The sequence below is a fragment of the Cornus florida genome, unplaced genomic scaffold (genome assembly GCF_030987335.1).
Source record: "Cornus florida cultivar Cherokee Brave unplaced genomic scaffold, ASM3098733v1 CherokeeBrave_3.0.0_Hap2_Chr08, whole genome shotgun sequence".
NCBI classification, from domain to species: domain Eukaryota; kingdom Viridiplantae; phylum Streptophyta; class Magnoliopsida; order Cornales; family Cornaceae; genus Cornus; species Cornus florida.
Window position 1 is genome coordinate 41,805,351 of NW_026775578.1, and position 20,435 is coordinate 41,825,785.

Sequence of the window (20,435 nt, forward strand, 5' to 3'; positions counted from 1 at the left end):
TCTTGCTATACTCATGGTTATTTTCTATTGAGCAAGATTCTATAAGTGTTATAAGTCTGTGGAAGTGGACTTTGGGTTCCCATTGAAGCTATATTGCAGAGTTGCCCTTTGAAGTTACAAAGCTAGGGTTTATTCGGGTTTTTTGTTTAATCTAATATTACAATGTTTACCTTGCTGTTTAATTGTTCTTATCAATCTGAGCAAGTGTATTTTATATATTAAAGACTGTGAGTTCAGAACTTGGGGGTTATTGAAGCTACATTACTGTTCTACTCTTGGGAAGCCAATTCTAGGGTTTTGAGGACTACAAGGCTATTATGGGTTTTTGTCTTTATACCTTGCTGGTTTTACTCAGTTTATCTCTTAAGCAAGTGTATGTAAGCTATTGAGAGCTGTGGAAGACATTTGCAGACCTTTCTATAAGCTACATTATGAAGTGACTACTATACCCTTGAATTTAGGGTTTTTGCCTAATATGGTCTACATTGTTCTACCTTGCTTTTCTAATTGAGGAATTCATTCACGTAAGTGTATTTTACTGAGACAAGGCTATAGGAACCTAGCTTGAGCATCAAGTGAAGCTGCATTGTGTTTTTACTGTTCTATCCTTTGATTGTAGAGAAGTAAAGATTGGGGTTTCACATTGTTCTACTTGAGGTTGTGTATTGCATTCTTTTGTTGTTGTTGCAGCTGAAGTAGTATGTTCTTGATATATTGACATCTCATTCCATTGTTGATTTAGCTATTTAGAGCTTGTGAGTCCAAGCATGGTTGTTTAAGACAGGGGGAGTGCAAGAGTGCATATTGTTGTAGCTTATGTGTGTGTAGAGGGAGTGAAAGTTAGTGTCCTAGCTAGTACAAGGTGTGTGGAAAATGGGATAGCTGAGTGAGTAACTACTTGAATACAGCAAGTGTTGTTGAAAAGCTAGTGTGTGTGTAGTGGGTGTGAAAATCAATGTTCTTACTTGTACAAGGAGTATACTGAGAGTGAAACAGTTGATTGTGTAACAACTTACATACACCTAGTGGAGCTTTTATTGGTTAAGGCCAAGAACCAAGGTTTTTCCCTATTCAGAGGGTTTCCTTGTATATCTTGTGTCATATGCATCATATGTGTTTGATTTGTTTGGACTGATTGTTTAAAGAAGTTAAATCAGACCAATTCACCCCCTCTTAGTCTAACAACTAACCCATTTATCCAAAAGTTTAAGTTATTAGGTAGTGCTACATATCCACTCATTTATACCCAATCACTCTCCCATCTGAATCTGATGTGGAATAAATATCTCCTTATAACATCTGCTCTATTCCAAGATGGTTCTTGGTCTATTGGTTTTAATAACCTTTGGATTTTTTGGCTAGTACTCAAAGGTCTGTTATCTATAAATTTTACCTTGTATATTCTAAAGCTGCTAATTGGACCCTATTCTAATGGGCTTGTGTTAGCCTTTGTTGTTTTTATGTTTTTTTTTTTTTTTTTTTTGTAGTTGATACTCCCCCCTCCCCCTCAAGGAATTGAACCTTAGATCACTTCATGAGGCACTCGAAACAAGTGACTACCCACTTGAGCCAACCTCTTGGGTCATTCATGGAAAGGGACAAAAAAAAAATCTCTGACTTAGCAAGCTTCCTCTTAGCAATGAGGAACATGGATTCATTTGGAGGCCATAAACCCTGGCTGAGAAGGTTTCACACCCAGAATAAAGAAGGCAAGTCAAATGCTTGAAAGTTATTCCCATTCAGGTACTATTAATTAAATTCATAATAGTGTAAATATATATATATATATATATATTTAAATTCATAATAGCGTGAACTGTGGGTGAAAAGTCTCATTGAAAACAAAATTAAACACTTTTGTCTCTCTATTATAAAACCCTAAGAGAACTTATATATATATATATATATATATATATATATATATATTGGGGAAATTGTGAAAAATATATATTTGTAATTGGCTAATTTCGTTGTCAAAACATGTCCAATCGAGTTGTAATATTTTGGTTCAGAATTTTGATTTTAGTTTTATTTGGGTAAAATTAAAATAAGTAAAAATTGGTTAAATGAGCCAGTAAAACCTATTCACCATCCTTCGAGATTAATTATTCATATTATATTTCACAAACATTTCGCTGCATACAACTCACACACACACACACATACATACATATATATATATATATATATATATATATATATATATATATATATATATATATATATACATGGCTGGCGTGAGTGGCAGGCTCATAGGTTGAAAATTCATCCTTGCTATTTGTCCTTGTGATCCATTAACTCAACCAGGTTCAAGGCTATGAATGGGAGACTCAATTAAAGTCCGTTATTGAACCAAGAATGACAAAAGTAGTACAATAATGCATAGCAAGGTGACAACAACATTAAACTATATATTTATATATATCAAAGAAGAATAAAATGATTAAAAAAAAGAAAAAAAAAAAAAAAAAAGAGATGACCTTGTGACACAATTATTGCTCAATTTGACTAACTAATAAATTATGATTCTAATACTTAAATTGACATAATAATTTCAATTTCATTATACAAGAGGAATAGGTTCAATAAGTAATGATACTACACGACCCTTGGTCTCACCATCCTCAACACCATGACCATCTCCATACTGGTAGAGACACTGTGCCACCCTACCAAAGTTCATTCCCATCGAAATGAAAGTCTTGGAGAAGGGAGAAACGGAAAATAGATCTTCGTTCATTTTTTTCCATGTTTCATCTATCAAGTGCTTAATGTAATCACGTGCTTCTTCTTCAGAGGCACCTGTTTCGTACATGTAACACTGAATCGATTTTGGGACGTCCCCTCTTTTCATCTCATCCTACGTCAAGAGAAACCAAAATCAGCATTTACTTATTTTATGAAACAGAAAAATGAAGAACAAAAAGAAGATAAATAAGTAATTAATTAAGAGCATTGCATTGCATACCGGAGAAGTTCCCAAGTCATCTGCAAGACGAAGAACCATGCCGGAGCACTGGAATATACTTGGATATTTGTCTAAGCATTCCAAGGCCTCCTTTGTTGTGGGAGATGGAATGGAAAAATAAGCATGAACTAGCATTAGAGGAACTGCAATTGACATACAAGCATTCTCAAGGTATTCTTTTAGGGTTGGTTTATAGCCACTGTAGTACCACTTTGCCTCGATTAAGTAGGCTTCACATAGCTCTGCCCACTGCACAATAGATCATAACAAAGTCAGAAAACATACAAAGATATGGAAAATAATTCAATACCTCAAGTACCTACTATGTAGTATTCTCGATCTATAAAAAATCCTATTTCCCTCCCTAGTACGTTCTCCCTTTGAAAGATGCTTCTGACTTTTCTGACTGAGGTTTACTGTAGATGTTACTGTTCCTGTCCTTTTGCGCTGACAGCGACGGCACTGTAGATGAATAGTGTTTTTTGTCGGGTGACTGTAGAAATAGTCATCTGACGACAGTACTGTAGCAAATAGTGATGTTGACTTGGTACTGTAGCAAATAGTAATTCTGACCAAATAGTAATTTTGACTTTTTCTGGCCTAGAATTCAAATGGATTCTGGGCATCCTGAAGATCATAATAAGGATCTTGTAGGTGACTTAACTCAGCAGCAGAGGAAGCATCATCTGCTTCTACTTCATCTTGGGATGGTTCTTAGATGCGATCAGTCAGTGTGGCTGCAATCCTTTTGAGTTCCTCAATTTCTAACTTGGGAGTATGCTAACATATGAATGTGGTCTAGGTAATTTCAATATGTATGCCAAATGATACTGATAGCAGTTATTGGTTAAAAAAACCAATTATATTAATTTAAATAGAAAAAAAATATAGTACCCTTTTTTTAAAGAATGAAATAATAGAAGAACCCTCATCCTTGAGAAAATCATAAGCCATCTCATTAACGGAGTTGTAGAGGCCGAGAAAGCACAACTTCATATAGTATGGAAGTTGATCTATAGCGTTGATATCCCACCTAAAACATAAGAGAAATTGTTAGTTAAAATAAATAAATAAATTTAAAGGAAATAGAGTGTTAAATCGGGCCTTTTCATCATCACCAACCTCTTAACGGCATCGGTAAAGAGCTCTAGTTCTTCTAGTGTACCATACACATCGTAAACATCATCGATCGCAGTTATAAGAGCGTTGACCTTCCCGGCCGACGTCCTACCATATTCGAATTGAGGCTCAAAAAATACACCTATAGACCAAAAGTAATTCTCTACTAGCCTATCCCTTGCAAAGTTCAACTTTTCTGCAAAGCCTATATTTTTCCACCACCTACAAAAAAAATCCAATGAATAAAAGAAATTTAGTCGCTTTATGACTATAATTTTAGAAAGAGTAATGATAGAGAGTTTCATAGTAAAGTAAATCTAACTAACTTTATGTAAGTATAAATTGATGGCATCACAAAATTAGTGATATTAATGACATCATAGTATCGTAAACTTGAATTAACATAAATTTGCACCAATATGAATCAGTAAAGTTGTCTTCAAATCATTATTCTTTTATAAACAACTCATTAGGACGAACCTATGTAGCACGGACACGAATATGAGATACGGACATTATACGACACGTTAAATTTTAAAAAGTAGGACACAGATACGACGTGAACACAACTACATATAAATATAAATATAAATTTTTATTTTTATACATTTATTTAGTAATAGTATTATAAAACTTTAATTCATTTATAATTTCTATACTAAGAGTTACTATTAAATGAATTAGAAAATGAAATTACGTTATTATTATAATGATTTTTATACTATTATTTCATTACTTTGTCATGATAGTATTAATATTATTTTCAAGATTACACTTGTATTAGAAATATCCAGAAAGTATCAGCAAAGTGTCGAGAAAGTATCGGCGAAGTATTTGGAAAATGTTGGCGAAGTTTCCGAAATAATAAAATTAATTTTTATTTATAGACACGTATATAAAGTGTCGAATACATATTCGAAGAGTATCTGAACAATGTCTTATCCTTGAGTACGACTCCTTAATAAAAGTGTCTGTGCTTCTTTGGGGCCAACCTTTTAAACTTCATGTGTTATACGGTTACAATCTTATAAACAAAACTTTTCCTTATACATGAGATGAACTCTGTATTTATATGTTTATTTATTTTTGTTCTGTTTTTTTTATTTTTTATTTTTATCTTATTATTGATGTGACATGCTATTATTAGCTAACGTACGTATCCTTTTATTACATTAAAAAAATAAGTAAATCAAATGAAAAGAAAAATAACATATTTTGTAAGGTGGGTTTAATTGTTACCAAATCTACTAATGGGTCCAAATATCATGATATGTCACCTTAATTTAGAAAGAAAAATGTTCCTCGTGGGTCATGAATCAAGTATTTTTTTAATTTTACTACTAATTTGAAATTGAAAAATATAAAATTAAATTGCTACTAATTAGTTACCTGGCCACCTGTTTCACTTCTTCCAAATGTTTTGCTTGCACCATGTTAAAATCCAATTTGGCAAACTCAAGCAACAGAGGATTCGTGTCAGGCCTTCTCTCATATACATCTATGAACCACCTGTTCTCTAATCTTATCATCCTCCAATGGAGTGGAAGCTCCAAAGAATGACTTACTTGCATTGCGAGATTTTTATCCATGCATATATTCTGCTCAAGATTTTTCTTGAGATGTCTGGTTGTGAAATCTTTGGCCTCCTCCAAGATGCTTTCACCTTCTATGGAAAAGTATGAAGCTTCATACAGACATAGAAGTCCCTTGGTATCTCCACAATGGCATGCCTTGAATTTTCCATTTTCACTCATGAAACTCTTGAAAACATCTGCAATAAAACAAGGTTACATGACATTTAATATACTCACTTTTTTTGAACAAGTGTTGGCTAGTTAGAAATTAAAGACTTGGACCATGATGCCTCTGCCTTGTGAAGTACAGGTCTCAGAATCGATTCCTCCTAAGTACAAATAATTTTTTATGAGCCATGCCCGTAGACATAGTCCGATCTTTACTCATCCGTGTCGGGGTGCCGTGCACAGTTTAGTAGATTAGTCGGGACAAAACCCCAACACCGATTTATTGTAAAATAATAATGAGACATGTTAAACAGTGAAGTGGTTTACTTCAAAACACTCTCTCGGTACAGTTTCCAAAGTGAACAAGTATTATGGGATCCAAAAAATAATAATAATAATAATAAATAAATAAAAGGAAATACTTTCATTACTCCAAGAATACCTTGAGGGACATGAAAGCCTTGTTGTCTGAGGAGTCTAAATTGAAGAGCTGTAGCATATAAATTTTCTCCCTCCCATTTATCCCAGTTGCAATTATTGGAGAATATAACTTCCAATATTTTAGAAATTTCATCCTTAAAGTGATAGGATAGTCCAAGCCTCTGCAAAACATCCACAAGTTCAAGTTGATCCAATGGATCCATCATCACTTGTTCAAGCATCATCTTCACTCTCTTCTTCAGGTTTTCGGCTCTCCTTGTGTATTCTTCTCCCTGCATTAATTATTAAGGTTTAATAACATATATATATAGATATATAAACATACACAATTATGTTTGGGAGCACATGACTGAATTTAAAATTGAAGAAAATTTAATATATATAGATTTACGTTACCGAATAGACACTAGAAAGTGACTGAAGATAATGATGTTCCCAAATGGAAGGTTTGTAATTTCCCGACCTCCGAACAACCGTCTGAATGGAAGTGGAAGCTTTAGCACCATTGAGAGAGGCACAGAGCTTGCTAGATGTTCTCTGCGAAAAAAGCTGTCTACCATGTGGGCGTGCAGTGAAAATGCATAGATGGCTTGAAGATAACATAGCAAAAGCCATCTTGAAGTGTCTACAACATGAAAATTATTATTGTTGGATGCTACTTATATAGTAGTAGTAAATTATGAGAAAACACTGTTTTTGAATCATTCCTTTAATGGGTATATAAATGTACTGTATGAAAATAGATCAGAAAGTATGGTTAAAAACACGTGTAGCATGAAATAAACACGGCCGCACGATAAATTATAAAAAAATAAAACACAAATATAGCATAACTATTTTAAAAAATAAATAAAAATAAATTTCTATATACCCAAACAAAAACAAAAAAAGCTATTTAAAAATTAAGGTTAATTACAACGACACCCCCTGAAGTTTACTATATTAATAGCCATATATAATTTAGTCATTTTTTGGACAAAGACACCCCTCAAGTTTGCAAAGTTGAACAATGACACTCCAAACATGATGAAAGTACATGTTTACCCTTTAACCACATAAAATGACCAAATTACCCTCATTCAAAAAATCCTTTCTTCCAAATTTTCCATCTTCTCATTCATTCCCTGTGAGCCTTTCTTCCCCGCCGTCCATCAAGCCGCCACAACCCACAGGTCATCACCGTCCCGCTGTCACCCTCATCCGAGCCATCCACAGCCGCAATCTATTACCCTTAGTTAGTATTGCCATCAACCTCGGCTGTTGGTACCCAACAGCAACCAAGTCCTGCAGCCAAGCAGTAATAAATTTCATATCTTTCTCAGTCCAAAACCCTTCTTCCGCCATGGAATAACCCCTAGGCCAAACCGATCGCTGCCCAAAATGAACATACGGATTCACAACCGTCCGATTCGGGTTCTCATGACTATACTGCAAAATCACTTGCTGGTTTGCAACAACTTCATCCAAATTCAAATCAAAATGCTTCCCAATGTCCAAATTCAAATCAAAATGCTTCCCAATGAATTACCCACTGCAAGAACTTGCCAACCCTTTACCCTAACAACACTACGAACCTAATAGGATGGATAATCGGAGACTGGTCTATTTGATTATTAGAAACAAAGCCCCAATATTTCAGTTAGTATAATGTAGATTATTGAGTCGATTTGAAGATAGATGGAGCTAGGGTTTGGGTGAAAAAAAATTTGCAGAAAAGATAATGGGTGGTGCGTAGTGTGTGGAGATGATGGTGGATGGGTAGAGAGAACTCCATCTTTTCCGGCGTATTCCATTCTTGCCGTTGTTTGCTCGAAGCATAGAGAGGTTTGAGAGAAAGTACAGGGTTTGAGAGTGCTCGCTGCCATCATCCGCAAGCTCACAGCCGAAGGTGAAGCCAGCCTATCTCCACGTCGCAGCCGCTTCCATCAAAACTGATCTTCTTCTTCACGGCCGACTCCTTCACAGTCGTCTCCTTCTCCACAGCCGCAAGCCACCTTCGCCATCATCCATCGTCGCTGCCATCTCGTCGCGATCCAGACCATCACGACTGAGTCCTTCCCACAGCCCATCGCCGGCACCACCTTGCCCGAACCAGCCCGTCCTCACCAATGAAGCTCTTCACCGTCCGTGCATTTTGGGTGGACAGCTATGGAGCACATTTTTTTGTCAAATATTTATTCATAAGGCTGTGTTTGGTCAAAAGGGATGGAAAAAGAAACGACAGAGAGAGAGAAATGAGATGAGAGGGTAGTTTAGTCATTTTAGGTGAGATTAAAATATATCTTAGGGCATATTAGACATTTCATGTCACTTAAGGCTGTGTTTGGCTCTGTTTTTTTAAAATGGAGTGTCATTGTTCAAGTTTGTAAACTTAGGGGGTGTCTTTGTCCAAAAAGGGACTAAGTTGTATATGGCTGTCAATATGGCAAACCTCAGGGGGTGTCGTTGTAATTAACCCTAAAAATTAATACTAATATAATATATAATTATATATCTATAAAATATTTTTTGCTCATTTTTATCCACATTATGGTGATTGAAATTATTAATTTGAATCGTAAAGCTAGATGCTTGTTATTTTGTTTTGAAATTTTTTAAATTTTATTCAATTAACTCAAATTATATTTTAAAGTTACATTGGGATCAAAATCTTCAAAAATTAATAATTGCAAAATTATCAAACCGTGTCTTGTTTCAAATATATCACTATTGTGTCCTCACCACTTTTTGTTATGTCCCGTGTCCATCAAACAAAATAAATTTAAATTTCGTGACACTTGGCTGTGTAAGACATGTGTTCAAAACTCAATATGTCTGATACCGACACCATCTCGGTAGGAATACCAATATTCGGCTACCTAGATAATGACAAGTTTTTTATATAAAGATAACTTGTTAATGACATGTTTATCAGACAAAGATGGTGTGAGAAATCAGCTTTTGTTTTTAATAAAAGACACCTCAATCTAAGAACAATGGCTGAAAAAAGACAGCCCAATCTAAGAAGATTTGCCTAAATAATTAATTATAGTGGAAGATCCATGTTCTTGGACGATTTTGTATATTTAATTATAATGGTACTTTAAATAATATATAAATATTACAACTTTTTCAATATATACATGATTTGAACAATATATAATATTTACAGAAGAATAGAATATAATAAGACGTGTAAAATATGACTGAAATATTATTATATACATAATACGTCAGTGGTTGAAAATCAAAATAAACCTTTTAACCTATATAACAGAGACACACAACTAAGAATATCTCAATGACGTTGTCATATGGACTGTTAATTCAAAATATAATAGGTGAGGTAAAATTGAATTTTTCAATAAATTGTTATATGGTCTGTTAAAATTTGCTTTTATCATTTTTAGTGCCAAATCTAACCATGCTATTTGTCTTATTTTGTTGCCTGTCGTGTGTGTGTGTGTCTCTCTCTCTCTCTCTCTCTCATCCATGTGCAACGACCATCTCTCTCTCTTATCCATCTGCAACCACTGGCCATTATCAACACCGACCGGCGCTTAAAGGCGACGAACACCACCTCCTGCTTCTGTTGTTTGATTTTTGTATTTTCTCTTCCCTTACAGACCTTGATTAGCAGTTGCAGAGAGAGAGGGGGGCAAGCTTGAGAGTTGAGAGACAGCGGCTCAAGCTTGCGAACGGCGAACCCGAACTGGAAAGCGATATGGAAACTGAAAGATATGGGTTTTGATTTTTTGAACAATCTGAAATGATACGCAGATATGGGTTTTGATATAGGTAATAAGTTTTGAACTTTGGATTATAGCAGACACATAGATGAACTGAAATATATGAGTTTTGAACTTCTTATTCTTGTAGATTTTGTAGTTTGCAGTTCGAGAGAGAGAGAGGGCAAGTTCTGAGAGTTGAGAACGAGAATATAGATGGAGGCGATTGGGGAGGCTGAAATGATTTGCCCTAAAAATTTATATATTTTTAATAATATATAATATAATCAAATATATATATAATATACATATATATATAGTATATATAAATTTCCGAAAAAGAAAAAAAATTATATAAAAAAATTAATTCACAAATAGTGATAAAAAAATAAAATATATATATATATTTTTTTTTGACTAAATATTTTAGATATTTACTTCTTTTTAATTATGTTTAATTTTAGTTTCCTTTTAATGTATATAACTTGATTTGGAATGTGTCTAATATTAATATTATAGATACAAATATGAATAGAATATTAATAATACAAATATGAATAGTGGGAATGGTAGTTAAAAAAAAAAATGATGGCTGTGTCAAATAATAGCTTTTAGCATTGGAGATGGCCTAAGTTGTCCTAAAAATTTTGCAAACTCCCGTCAAAACTGTACGGATATAATTATAGAATATATCGGATACAATAATTTAGGTTTTTCCATTCATAGCGGTGAGACATGCCTGATGGATAATTTAGTAGCTGGAGTATTTTAGGATTTCTCGTCCTTTTTATGTGCATGTTAAAAAAAAACTATCAAGTTTTTCAATTTCATATTATTCCAAAATTGAATATATAAAATATACTTCATACCTTTTAAAATATGTGCCTTTTCTTAAAAAAAAATTAACTTTTTATAACAAGGATTTTTATTAATATTTATTTTATTAAAAGTGAATGAATTATCAAATTTATCCGAATGTAAAATGATGTAATGATTTACTTTTTATAGATTCAATATAAAAAAAGTTAAATTGTTATTATGACAAATATATGTATATATATATATATATATATATATATATATATATATATATATAGATAGAGGTATAATGCATAGAGGTATAATGCCTTTTCAAAGCGACTTGAAAAGTCAGTGTACCGAATATCTTTTTCAATTTATTCTGACGATTTATAATTACGGATGTGTTCTTCGTTGTTAAACATTTCAATAAAATTATATTATAATACAATTCTAAAAAATAAGGAAAGTTTTAGAGGCCACTCCGTATATATTTTCCCATCTAAAATATCTGAACAATCACACCAGCCTCCACCGAACAGAGCCATAATACTTGCACTATTGACAAGATCTTTGCTCGTATGGTCTCTTCTTGTGAAATTATGTTGACGTTGGCCGGTTACTCCAGTTTAGTTAGACCAAATGGCTACTCCAGTTTAGTTCGGCCATATTTGGTTTTTTTTTTTTTCTTTTCACCCTAAACCAAAGTAACGTTTTTATTTTTGTTATGCAGTGTTCAAAAATCATTGTAAGCATGTTTGGTAATATAAAATTTATTGTAAAATTTTTATAAGTAAAAATATGTTTAGTAAAAAAGTGTTGCAAGTGTTGTTTTATACAGTATGATAGGGTTATGAACAGTGCAAAAAGAGCTCACGGTATTGTCAGACAAGTTGCCTGTGGGTCATCTCAACATTTCAGTGCACCGGAAAGCGCAATGCACAAATGTTATGTTTGGTGTGAATGAATGGAATGAGAATGAAAATGGAATGCAATGATCATTCTCATTTTATTATTTGGTTATAAATACAAAATTTATAGGAATGGACAAATGTAAAATTTAGAAAAGAATGAATTTTAAATTGAATTTTCCAAAATATCCTTATTAGTGACAAATTATTTTAAATGATAAAATAACATTAAGAAATGGTGGCAATGGTTGATGGTGGTGTCGATGGTGGTGGAGGTGGAAAGCGATAGTTGTGTTGGAAGGCGGTGGTGGCGGAAGGCAGCAGGGTGTTCATAGAAGGTAGTGGTAATGGTAGTAGTGGTAGTAGTGGTGGTAATGGTGGAAGGTGTCAGTAGTATACATGATGATGGTGGAAGGCACTGGCGATGGCAATGGCATGGTGGTGGTGGAAGACGACAGTAATGTATATGGTGGTGGAAGGTGGAGGTGGAAGGTGGAGATGGTGGAGGGTAGTGGAGGTGACAGAGACGCCAGTGGATGTGGCGGCGGTGGTGGAGGTGGCAGTGGTGATGTAAGTTGATGGCGGTGGAGGTAGTGGTAGTGGCAGAGGTGGAGGTGGTGATGGAAGTCGGTAGCGGTGGCGGTGGCGGTGGCGGTGGCGGTAGAGGTGGAGGTGGTGGCGTTGGTGGTGGGAGGTGGCGGTAGTGGTGGTGTGATGAGCACTGAAAAGTGCATATTTAAACCCCTTAAGCTTAGGCATTCAAGTACCTTTATCTATCTTACTTTACCGTTTTAGATTGATTTCGTATTATTTCCATTTTCAGGCACTTATCCCGAAAATAAGCTAACTCAGCCAAATAAAAGCTTAATTGAAGCAATTCTGGGATTGAACAAAGAAAGGAGCAAAGTGGAGGAAGAAAGAAGCAAAATGAAGCAAAGCAGCAAGTTCGATCGATTCAAATCCAAGGTTCGATCGATCGAACATTGATCGATCTCAGCACTTCAAGATAGATCCAAGCCTTGACCCAAAGCACTTAAGTCCAAAAGTTCGATCGATCCAACATCATTCTTCGATCGATCAAACACCTTTGTCCTTATCCAAATGATTGATCATATCCACAGCTGTGCCACCCACCATCCACTTTTGTCATTTTCCCATAAATATCTCCCATAAATATCTGGATTTGTCTTTTTCCAAAAAGCTCAGCCAGTTGGATCGATCCAGCCTAAGTTCGATCGATCTCACTTACTTTCGATCGATCGAACTTCCTCCAATGCAAAAAAGTTAAAATTTCATCCCATTGAAAGTTGTCCTTTATCCAATCATTAGAGAATATTGTGTGCACGACCCTAGCTCATTTTGGGTGTCATTTTGATCTACCTATATAAGGATAAGGATTGCTTTTTCAAAGCGGAGCCAACATTATTTTTGATATCATCTCTTGGAGAGGAAGTTTTAGAGGAGGAAGAGGCAAGAGACACCATTGGAGATCTTCATCAACAAAGAGCAAAACTCTTCCATGGAGTTAGCCCTTGAGGGTTGGAGCATCATCACCATGAGTGGCTAGACAAACTCTTGGGGCTAGAGTTAACCCCAAGCATGCTTTCTATATCTTAATCTTGTGTATTATTGAGAGATTAGTGTTGTAATTGATGTTTTGACACTTTAATATATATAGATCTTGTTTATTCAATGATTTATGTGGTTTAATGCTTTCAATTGGTCATTTCATTATATCCATATGTCTATGTATGCTAGAATAGATGGTCATGTGTTTATCTCTAGATTTTGTGTTATTGATGCATGTCTATGTGTATTGATGCTATAGATTTAGAGATTATCAAAACATTGTGCTTAAAAGAATGCTTTTGTGATTCTCTTGATGGTTCATGCTTACCTCTTGATGGATTGTGCCTCTCCCCTAGTTTATTTTCATGCTAGTAGTGTAGATGTAGTGTAGTTGTAGTGCAGTGTTATATGGGAGGACAATCTATGCTTGTTGTTTGATGATCCAAGCTTGTGAATGCAATTAGCATATGTCTCTATCCTTGTGTTGTATTTGGATTATGAGCTTAATAACTTGTTTTGATTTATTGTGCCTTTCACATGTTGTTTAGACAATATATGCTTCATAGCTTAGATATATTGTACCTTTCACATGATGTTTAGACAATACATGCTTAACTAGTCATCCTTGCTTGTTGAATCAACCAAATACACACACACACTAACATTGCAACACCCTAATTGCCCTCATTATTCACTTGTCAATAATATAGAAATGCATTGCTTGGTGGTGATCTCTAAACCCCAAGACTCTTCTCTCTCTTACTTACTCTTAATTGCACTCTTTTGCTATTACTTAGTTTAATTTAGTTGCTCTTTAATCAACTAACCAACCAATTGTTTGATCACTCGACCTGCTAGCCTTAATAGCGATTCCACAATCAACTCTGACATTGCTCAATCCCAATAATCCCTTGGGACGATCCCTACTCGCCCTAGCTATATTTACGGTGAAAGGTAGTAGTGGCTTCTACAAATATAAAACTCTTGGCCCTCGCCTTAATACACACTCTCAAACATATGGTGCGGCAACACGAGTCCGCCACCAGTTTTTGGCGCCGTTGCCGGAGATTAGTTGATTAGATTTGGCAACGTCGGATTTGTGGAATTGATTAGGATTAGTACTCTTTTTATCGTGTTTTTACTTTATTTTTATTTTTCTTTTTGGTTACTTATTGTGTTGTTCTTACTTCACTAGGTGCATTGTTGGAGAGGAAGCAAGCAAAGAAGCCATTGAGCATTCAATTCAAGCAAGCAAAGAAAATAAAAATGCTAAAAACTTAAAAAAAAAATTGCTAAGCTAAGCTTTAAAATTTGGAGTTGAAGTGCTAAAGGACCTTTGTGAGACTTTCTTTACTCAATTCCTTAGTTAAATCGTCGGCCCGCGTGGAGGCTATTTTATTGTTCTTTGCATCATCTTTGTTAAAGCATAGGAATATGGGTTAAATGTTTGTGGATGGAGTTTCATTGCATTGTTGTGAATGCATAGTGTTTGTCGTGTTTTGTATTGTGCATGCATGGGCGTCGTTCATTGAGACCAACTTTTGCCCCTCTTGATTTGCATCTTGAATCTATCGTTAGAAATCCTAGGGGAAGAGGAAGTTCGAATAGAGCCAATCTCTCAATGGATGACCATAATGATGACCATATTGAGGACATTGGTCACATAGACCAACAAGGTATCCTTCATCCCAATGTGCACAATGAAAACATGCAAGTACCATTAGGTATGCCAAGGCCATTCATCCAACCACCACAACAACAAGGCCAAGTTCCGTATGGAATGCCAAGACCAATGTATGCTCCACAACCTCCTATCATTAATTAAGGAATTCATAACCAAGGTGTTCATGTTGCACCTCAAGTTGCTAACCCACCACTTGCTTTGAGAGACCATTATGTGCTAAATGAATATAATGCACCCACATGCATTCAATTGCCACCATTTCGAGCACACCATTATGAAATTAAAGCACAAACCATTCAAATGCTTCCTAACTTTCATGGACTTCCAAGTAAAGAACCCTATAAGCATTTGGATGAGTTTCTTGAAGTTTGTTCTACCGTAAAATATACGGACATGCCGGAAGAAGTCTTAAGGCTTAAACTTTTTCCATTCACCCTTAAATACAAGGCAAAGTATTGGTTTAACAATCTTAGGCCTTTTTCAATCACTTCTTGGGCAGAAATGCAACAAGAGTTTTTGAAGAAGTACTATCCGGTTTCTAAGACCAATGTCATGAGGACCTCAATTCGAGAATTTACACATGGGGATGGGGAGACATTCCATGAGGCATGGGAACGCTTCAATGAATTGCTAAGGAAGTGTCCACACCATGACATGCCCAAATGGCAATTAGTTCAATATTTTTTTGAGAGCTTATCGGATAATTATAAGGGCAGGGTTGATGCTTCCATGGGTGGCTCATACATTGATAGGCATGAGGATGACGTGTGGCATCTCTATGAAAGTATGAGTGAAAATTCTTTGCATAAAACACTATCATCCAAGAATGGTAGAAATTCACAAGGTAGGAAGAGTGTTGGCTTACTTCAAGTCGAACATTCAAATGAAATAGCCGCCGAAATGAAGTCTTTGTCTCAAAGGTTTGATCAATTTTTTATTAACCAAAACTCGGCGAACCAAGTAACTTATTTCCCTTACCATTCTCATCGTGCATCAAATGAAACATATATGACTTGTTCTAGTGTTCTTCATTCTACTTTTCATTGTCCTCATGGACAAGTGCAAAGTGAACCTAATGAGCAAGTCAATGCAACTTTTGTGAACCAAGGGAACAATCCTTATGGTACTCATTATAATCCAAGTTGGAGGAATCATCCAAATTTCTCTTGAAAAAACTAAGGAGAAGGCTTAAACCCTTCCCAAGGCAGTTTCCAAGGGAAATACATTCCACCTCCACTTTAAAACTAAGGATCCCAAGGTTATAGACCTTATCAATCACAAGGGAATCAATTTGCTAATTCTCATTCTCCCAACCAATCTTATTCCCAAGGAAACACTAGAAGTCCCGCCTTTGAAGAAAAAGTTTTAAATGCTTTGGGCACTTTAGAGGCTAACACACAGTTGCTTCATTCTCATTCTCAATCTATTACAAAGCTAGAAACCCAAGTAGGGCAAATAGCTAGCACTCTTAATGCTAGAGAGAAGGGAAAGATGCCTATTAATGCCCCGCCTAAACAACAATATGTTGTGGAAACCCAATCCTCATCGGAGGGGTGTACCATAGAACATGTTAATGCGGTGACCACCTTGCGGAATGGTAGAGTTGTGGACAATCAAGTAGAAATGACCAATGAAGAGAGTGAACCGGTGCAACCACAAGTTGTCACCCGTCCCGTTTCACATTCTATTCCTCCTTCATTGTATGTGCATGATCTTATAAATGAGAAAGCTGAAAAATGTGATTTGAAAAGCGATCTTGAAAATGATCCATTGAAGAAAGTTTTGAAAAATGATGTTGAGAAAATTTTGTTGAAAAGTGAATTGAAACCTAATTTGAAAACTTCTTGTGTTGAAGAGAGTTCAAAAGAAAATTCTTAAAATGTTTTCGAGCCAAGAGCTCCATTTCCGAACGCCTTGAAAAGGTCCATTTCAAAAGAAAAGCAAAAAGTCAAGACCAATGAGATTTTGGAAATGTTTAGGTAAGTAAAACTTAATCTCCCACTTTTGGATGCAATTAAGCAAATACCGGCTTATGCCAAGTTTTTAAAAGATCTGCACCCAAAAGCGAAAGAACAAAAGCCAAGCACCAAAAAAGTGGTTTTGACCGAGCAAGTAAGCTCAATTTTGCAACATAACACTCTTCCAGAGTTTAAGGACCCCGGTTCACCCACTACATCATGCATCATTGGTGAACATATCATTAATCGGGCGCTTCTTGACTTAGGAGCAAGTGTTAACCTTCTTCCTTACTCGGTTTATATCAAACTAGGCTTAGGTGAATTGAAACCGACGTCGGTAGTTTTGCAACTTGCCGACCGATCCATTAAAAACCCTAGAGGTGTCATTGAACATGTTTTGATTAAGATTGATAAATTGATTTCGTTGTCATAGACACGGAGCCGGTTTCCAATCCTAAGAGCCAAATACCCGTTATCATTGGCCATCCTTTCTTGGCAACCGCAAATGCCAACATCAATTGTAGGACGGGGATAATAAAGATCTCTTTTGGCCACATGAGGTGAAATTGAACATATTCAATCCAACACCCAATTCATTTGACAAGTATGAAGGAGAGGTCAATGTTGTGGAAAAATGTCATGAATTCAATAGTGAAGGAAATGAGTTTTTATGTGACTCAAGGGTTTCTAAAGCTTCATCTTCAACCTTGCATTCTAAAAGTCTTGTTTCAAACTTTTGTTTTGAAAGGGCATGGAAGCCCAAAGGTTGTAATTGCATAGACAAAGGATCAAAAACTTCTTTTGAGTTTGATCCAATAAGTTCTTCCAAGAACAATTTATTGGGTGGGGCTCAAGATATTCATCACCCCAACAAGGAGGGGATGCATTATAAGATCTTTGATCCTGACTAAAAGAGCCCAATGTCTTACTAGAGATGTTAAAGACTAGCAAAAGCATTCATAGGGTGTCAAAACCCTATTTCTCTCCCATTTCTATCTTTCATTTCATTTCTTGCGAAGTCTAGATATTTGTTTTTGGTTCATATGCATTTCAAAGAACTTTGGTGAGGATTGCATAAGCTTTTATGTCATGATTGAGCATTTGGCAAAGTTCAATCGATCTCATATTGGAGTTCGATCGATCGAACTGTGGATTGCACTCAACACTTAGAAAAATTTTCGACCTGCATACACCTGCATCCAAAATCAGCTCTCTATCCCATCGTTCAAACTCATTCTTAAATCGATCAAGAGACCTTCGATCAATCCAACTTCCAAGTTCGATCAATCTCAGGACTCAACACTTAGAAAAATTTTGAGCCAGCAAAAACCTGCATATTTTTGCTCTCTGTCTGATCGTTCGAAACATTCCAAGATCGATCAAGAAGTTCTTTGATCGATCTAACTTTCCAGTTCGATCGATCTCATGTTCCAACACTTAGCCAAATTTTTGAACCAAAAACCTGCATATTTTTGCTCTCTGTATGATCGATCGAACTCTTGTTTCGATCGATCACAAATCTTTATTTCATTGTTTTAACTTTAGTTTGACTTTTCAACTTTTCAAAAATCCAAAAGTATTTTCATTTTATTCTATTTTCTCTCTCATTTTATTTTGTTTTAATTTTCAGCAAATTTTCAAAAATTCAAAAATATTTTAATTTATTTAGTTTTTAATTTTTTTTAATAAATAATAATAATAATAATAATAATAATAATAATAAATAAATAAATAAATAATATATATATATATATATATATATTTTCAAAGCAAATCAAAATTATTTTGTTTTACTTTATTTTCTAATTTTTAATTTTATTTTTGCAAATTTCAAAAAATCCAAAAATACTTTGAAAAGAGTTCATCAAAGTTCGATCGATCACAACTCATCTTCGATCGATCGAACTAGTCGAGAAATGTTTTTAAAAAAAAAGATCCAAATGTCTTGAGATCGATCATTTGGATCGATCTCAACACATCAAACCCTAGCCCCTCATTCCCTTCTACTACAAATCACCTCCCCTAGCTCGGGCCACCACTCCGGTGAGATCTAAGCACCTTAAATCTCAGTCCATCTTCATCTTCTTCATCTCAGTTCTTCACAAGCTCGTTCTCCATTCTCTCATTCTCTTAAGGTAAGTTCCGACACACCCTCCATGGATTTGACCTATCATGCATCAATAGCTGTTTCTAAATGTCATAATCGTGTTGCTTTCATGTTAAATCTTCCATTCTCCAAGCTTGAGCATCCACGTCTTTGTGTATATATATATGTGTATATGTTTTGGGGATTTTGGTTAGATTTAGATGTTGGGCCATGTTTGGAATGGAATTAGGATTTAATTGTGTTATTGGAGGGCCCACGAATTCGTTCGTGTGGGCCCCGTTCTTCAAAACTCACAGATCTGTGACTGTTAGGTTTCATCGTCACACTGTTTGATCGATCGAACAAATTTATGATCAATCGAATATTTGCGATTGATCCAACTCAACCTTCGATCAATCCAACTTTTGTGATTGATCTCATTTCTTTTTATGATCGATCAAATTTCATAGATCTCATATACACACTCTATTCATCGTATCTTATGTTCATGCTACCTTATATATGCCCAATGCCTATGATATTCCACATTGGATGCATTTCATACTCACATTGTTTGGTATGTTTCATAGTCTGCCACTTGTATAGAATCATGCGATATCTTGTTTTGTCTATCTTATTTGACATACATGTTTCTATATTGTGCCTTATATTCTATATATGCCGGCACTAACTTTTGAAATTCTATTTGCAGACTATGGCTCGCGTCAAGACTATAGCACGTAGACACCGTCACAGCACCAAACGCAAACTTGACGACGGGGCTGGTCCATCTCATGTCTGGGATCCTAGCCCCGAGCACACACAGAGGAAAGTCCGACAGCGGACAGAGGAGACTGTGCAGCCCTCCCACACAGAGGAGCCATTACACCCTACTCCACCCCAGTCGCCAGCTTGTCCAGCATTCACTCCATCACCATCTCTTCCGCATAGAGGCACTGAGCAGCCAGCTCAACCGGCTCCACCTGTTCAGCCAGCTCCTTTACAGCGTAACAAACTTGCGCCTCGATATGCACACATGACTATCGACCACGAGTCAGCATTCGACATCGTATTCTTCTCCAGATCGGTGCTGACTCGATCTGTCTACCAGGACATCATTCAGCGGGGCCTCTCAGCTATTCTTGCCCCAGTCACAGAGCCGATCTACCCGCAACTGGTACGGTTGTTCTACCAGAACCTCCGATCGTTGCCTCGCACTACAGCCTAGCTCATTACCTTTATCGATGGCTATGAGATCACCATTATAGTGGATACTCTGGCTCGTTCGACTCGCTGTCCACATCGGTGCCCGCCCGAGCTACAGGAGATATATCCCAGGCTCCACAGGCCTTCTTACGCCGATATGGCGGTTTTTCTCATAGGTCACCATGGCGGTGGCGAGACTTTCGCCACCCACACATATCTTCCAAACGACCTTTGGTTCATTGATTC

General features: G+C 35.9%; 1 protein-coding gene across 1 annotated transcript; it reads right to left on the reverse strand.

Annotated features, from left to right (window-relative positions):
• Nucleotides 1-2,292: 2,292 nt before the first annotated feature.
• On the reverse strand, nt 2,293-7,614 carry LOC132270127 ((-)-alpha-terpineol synthase-like). Its single transcript, XM_059771332.1, has 8 exons — nt 7,451-7,614; nt 6,667-6,895; nt 6,272-6,542; nt 5,477-5,858; nt 4,091-4,309; nt 3,863-4,001; nt 2,969-3,217; nt 2,293-2,860 (listed from the first exon to the last, which is right to left on the reverse strand). The coding sequence occupies exons 1-8, from the start codon at nt 7,612-7,614 to the stop codon at nt 2,564-2,566; spliced, it is 1,950 nt and encodes a 649-aa protein (XP_059627315.1). The 3' UTR covers nt 2,293-2,563.
• Nucleotides 7,615-20,435: the final 12,821 nt, after the last annotated feature.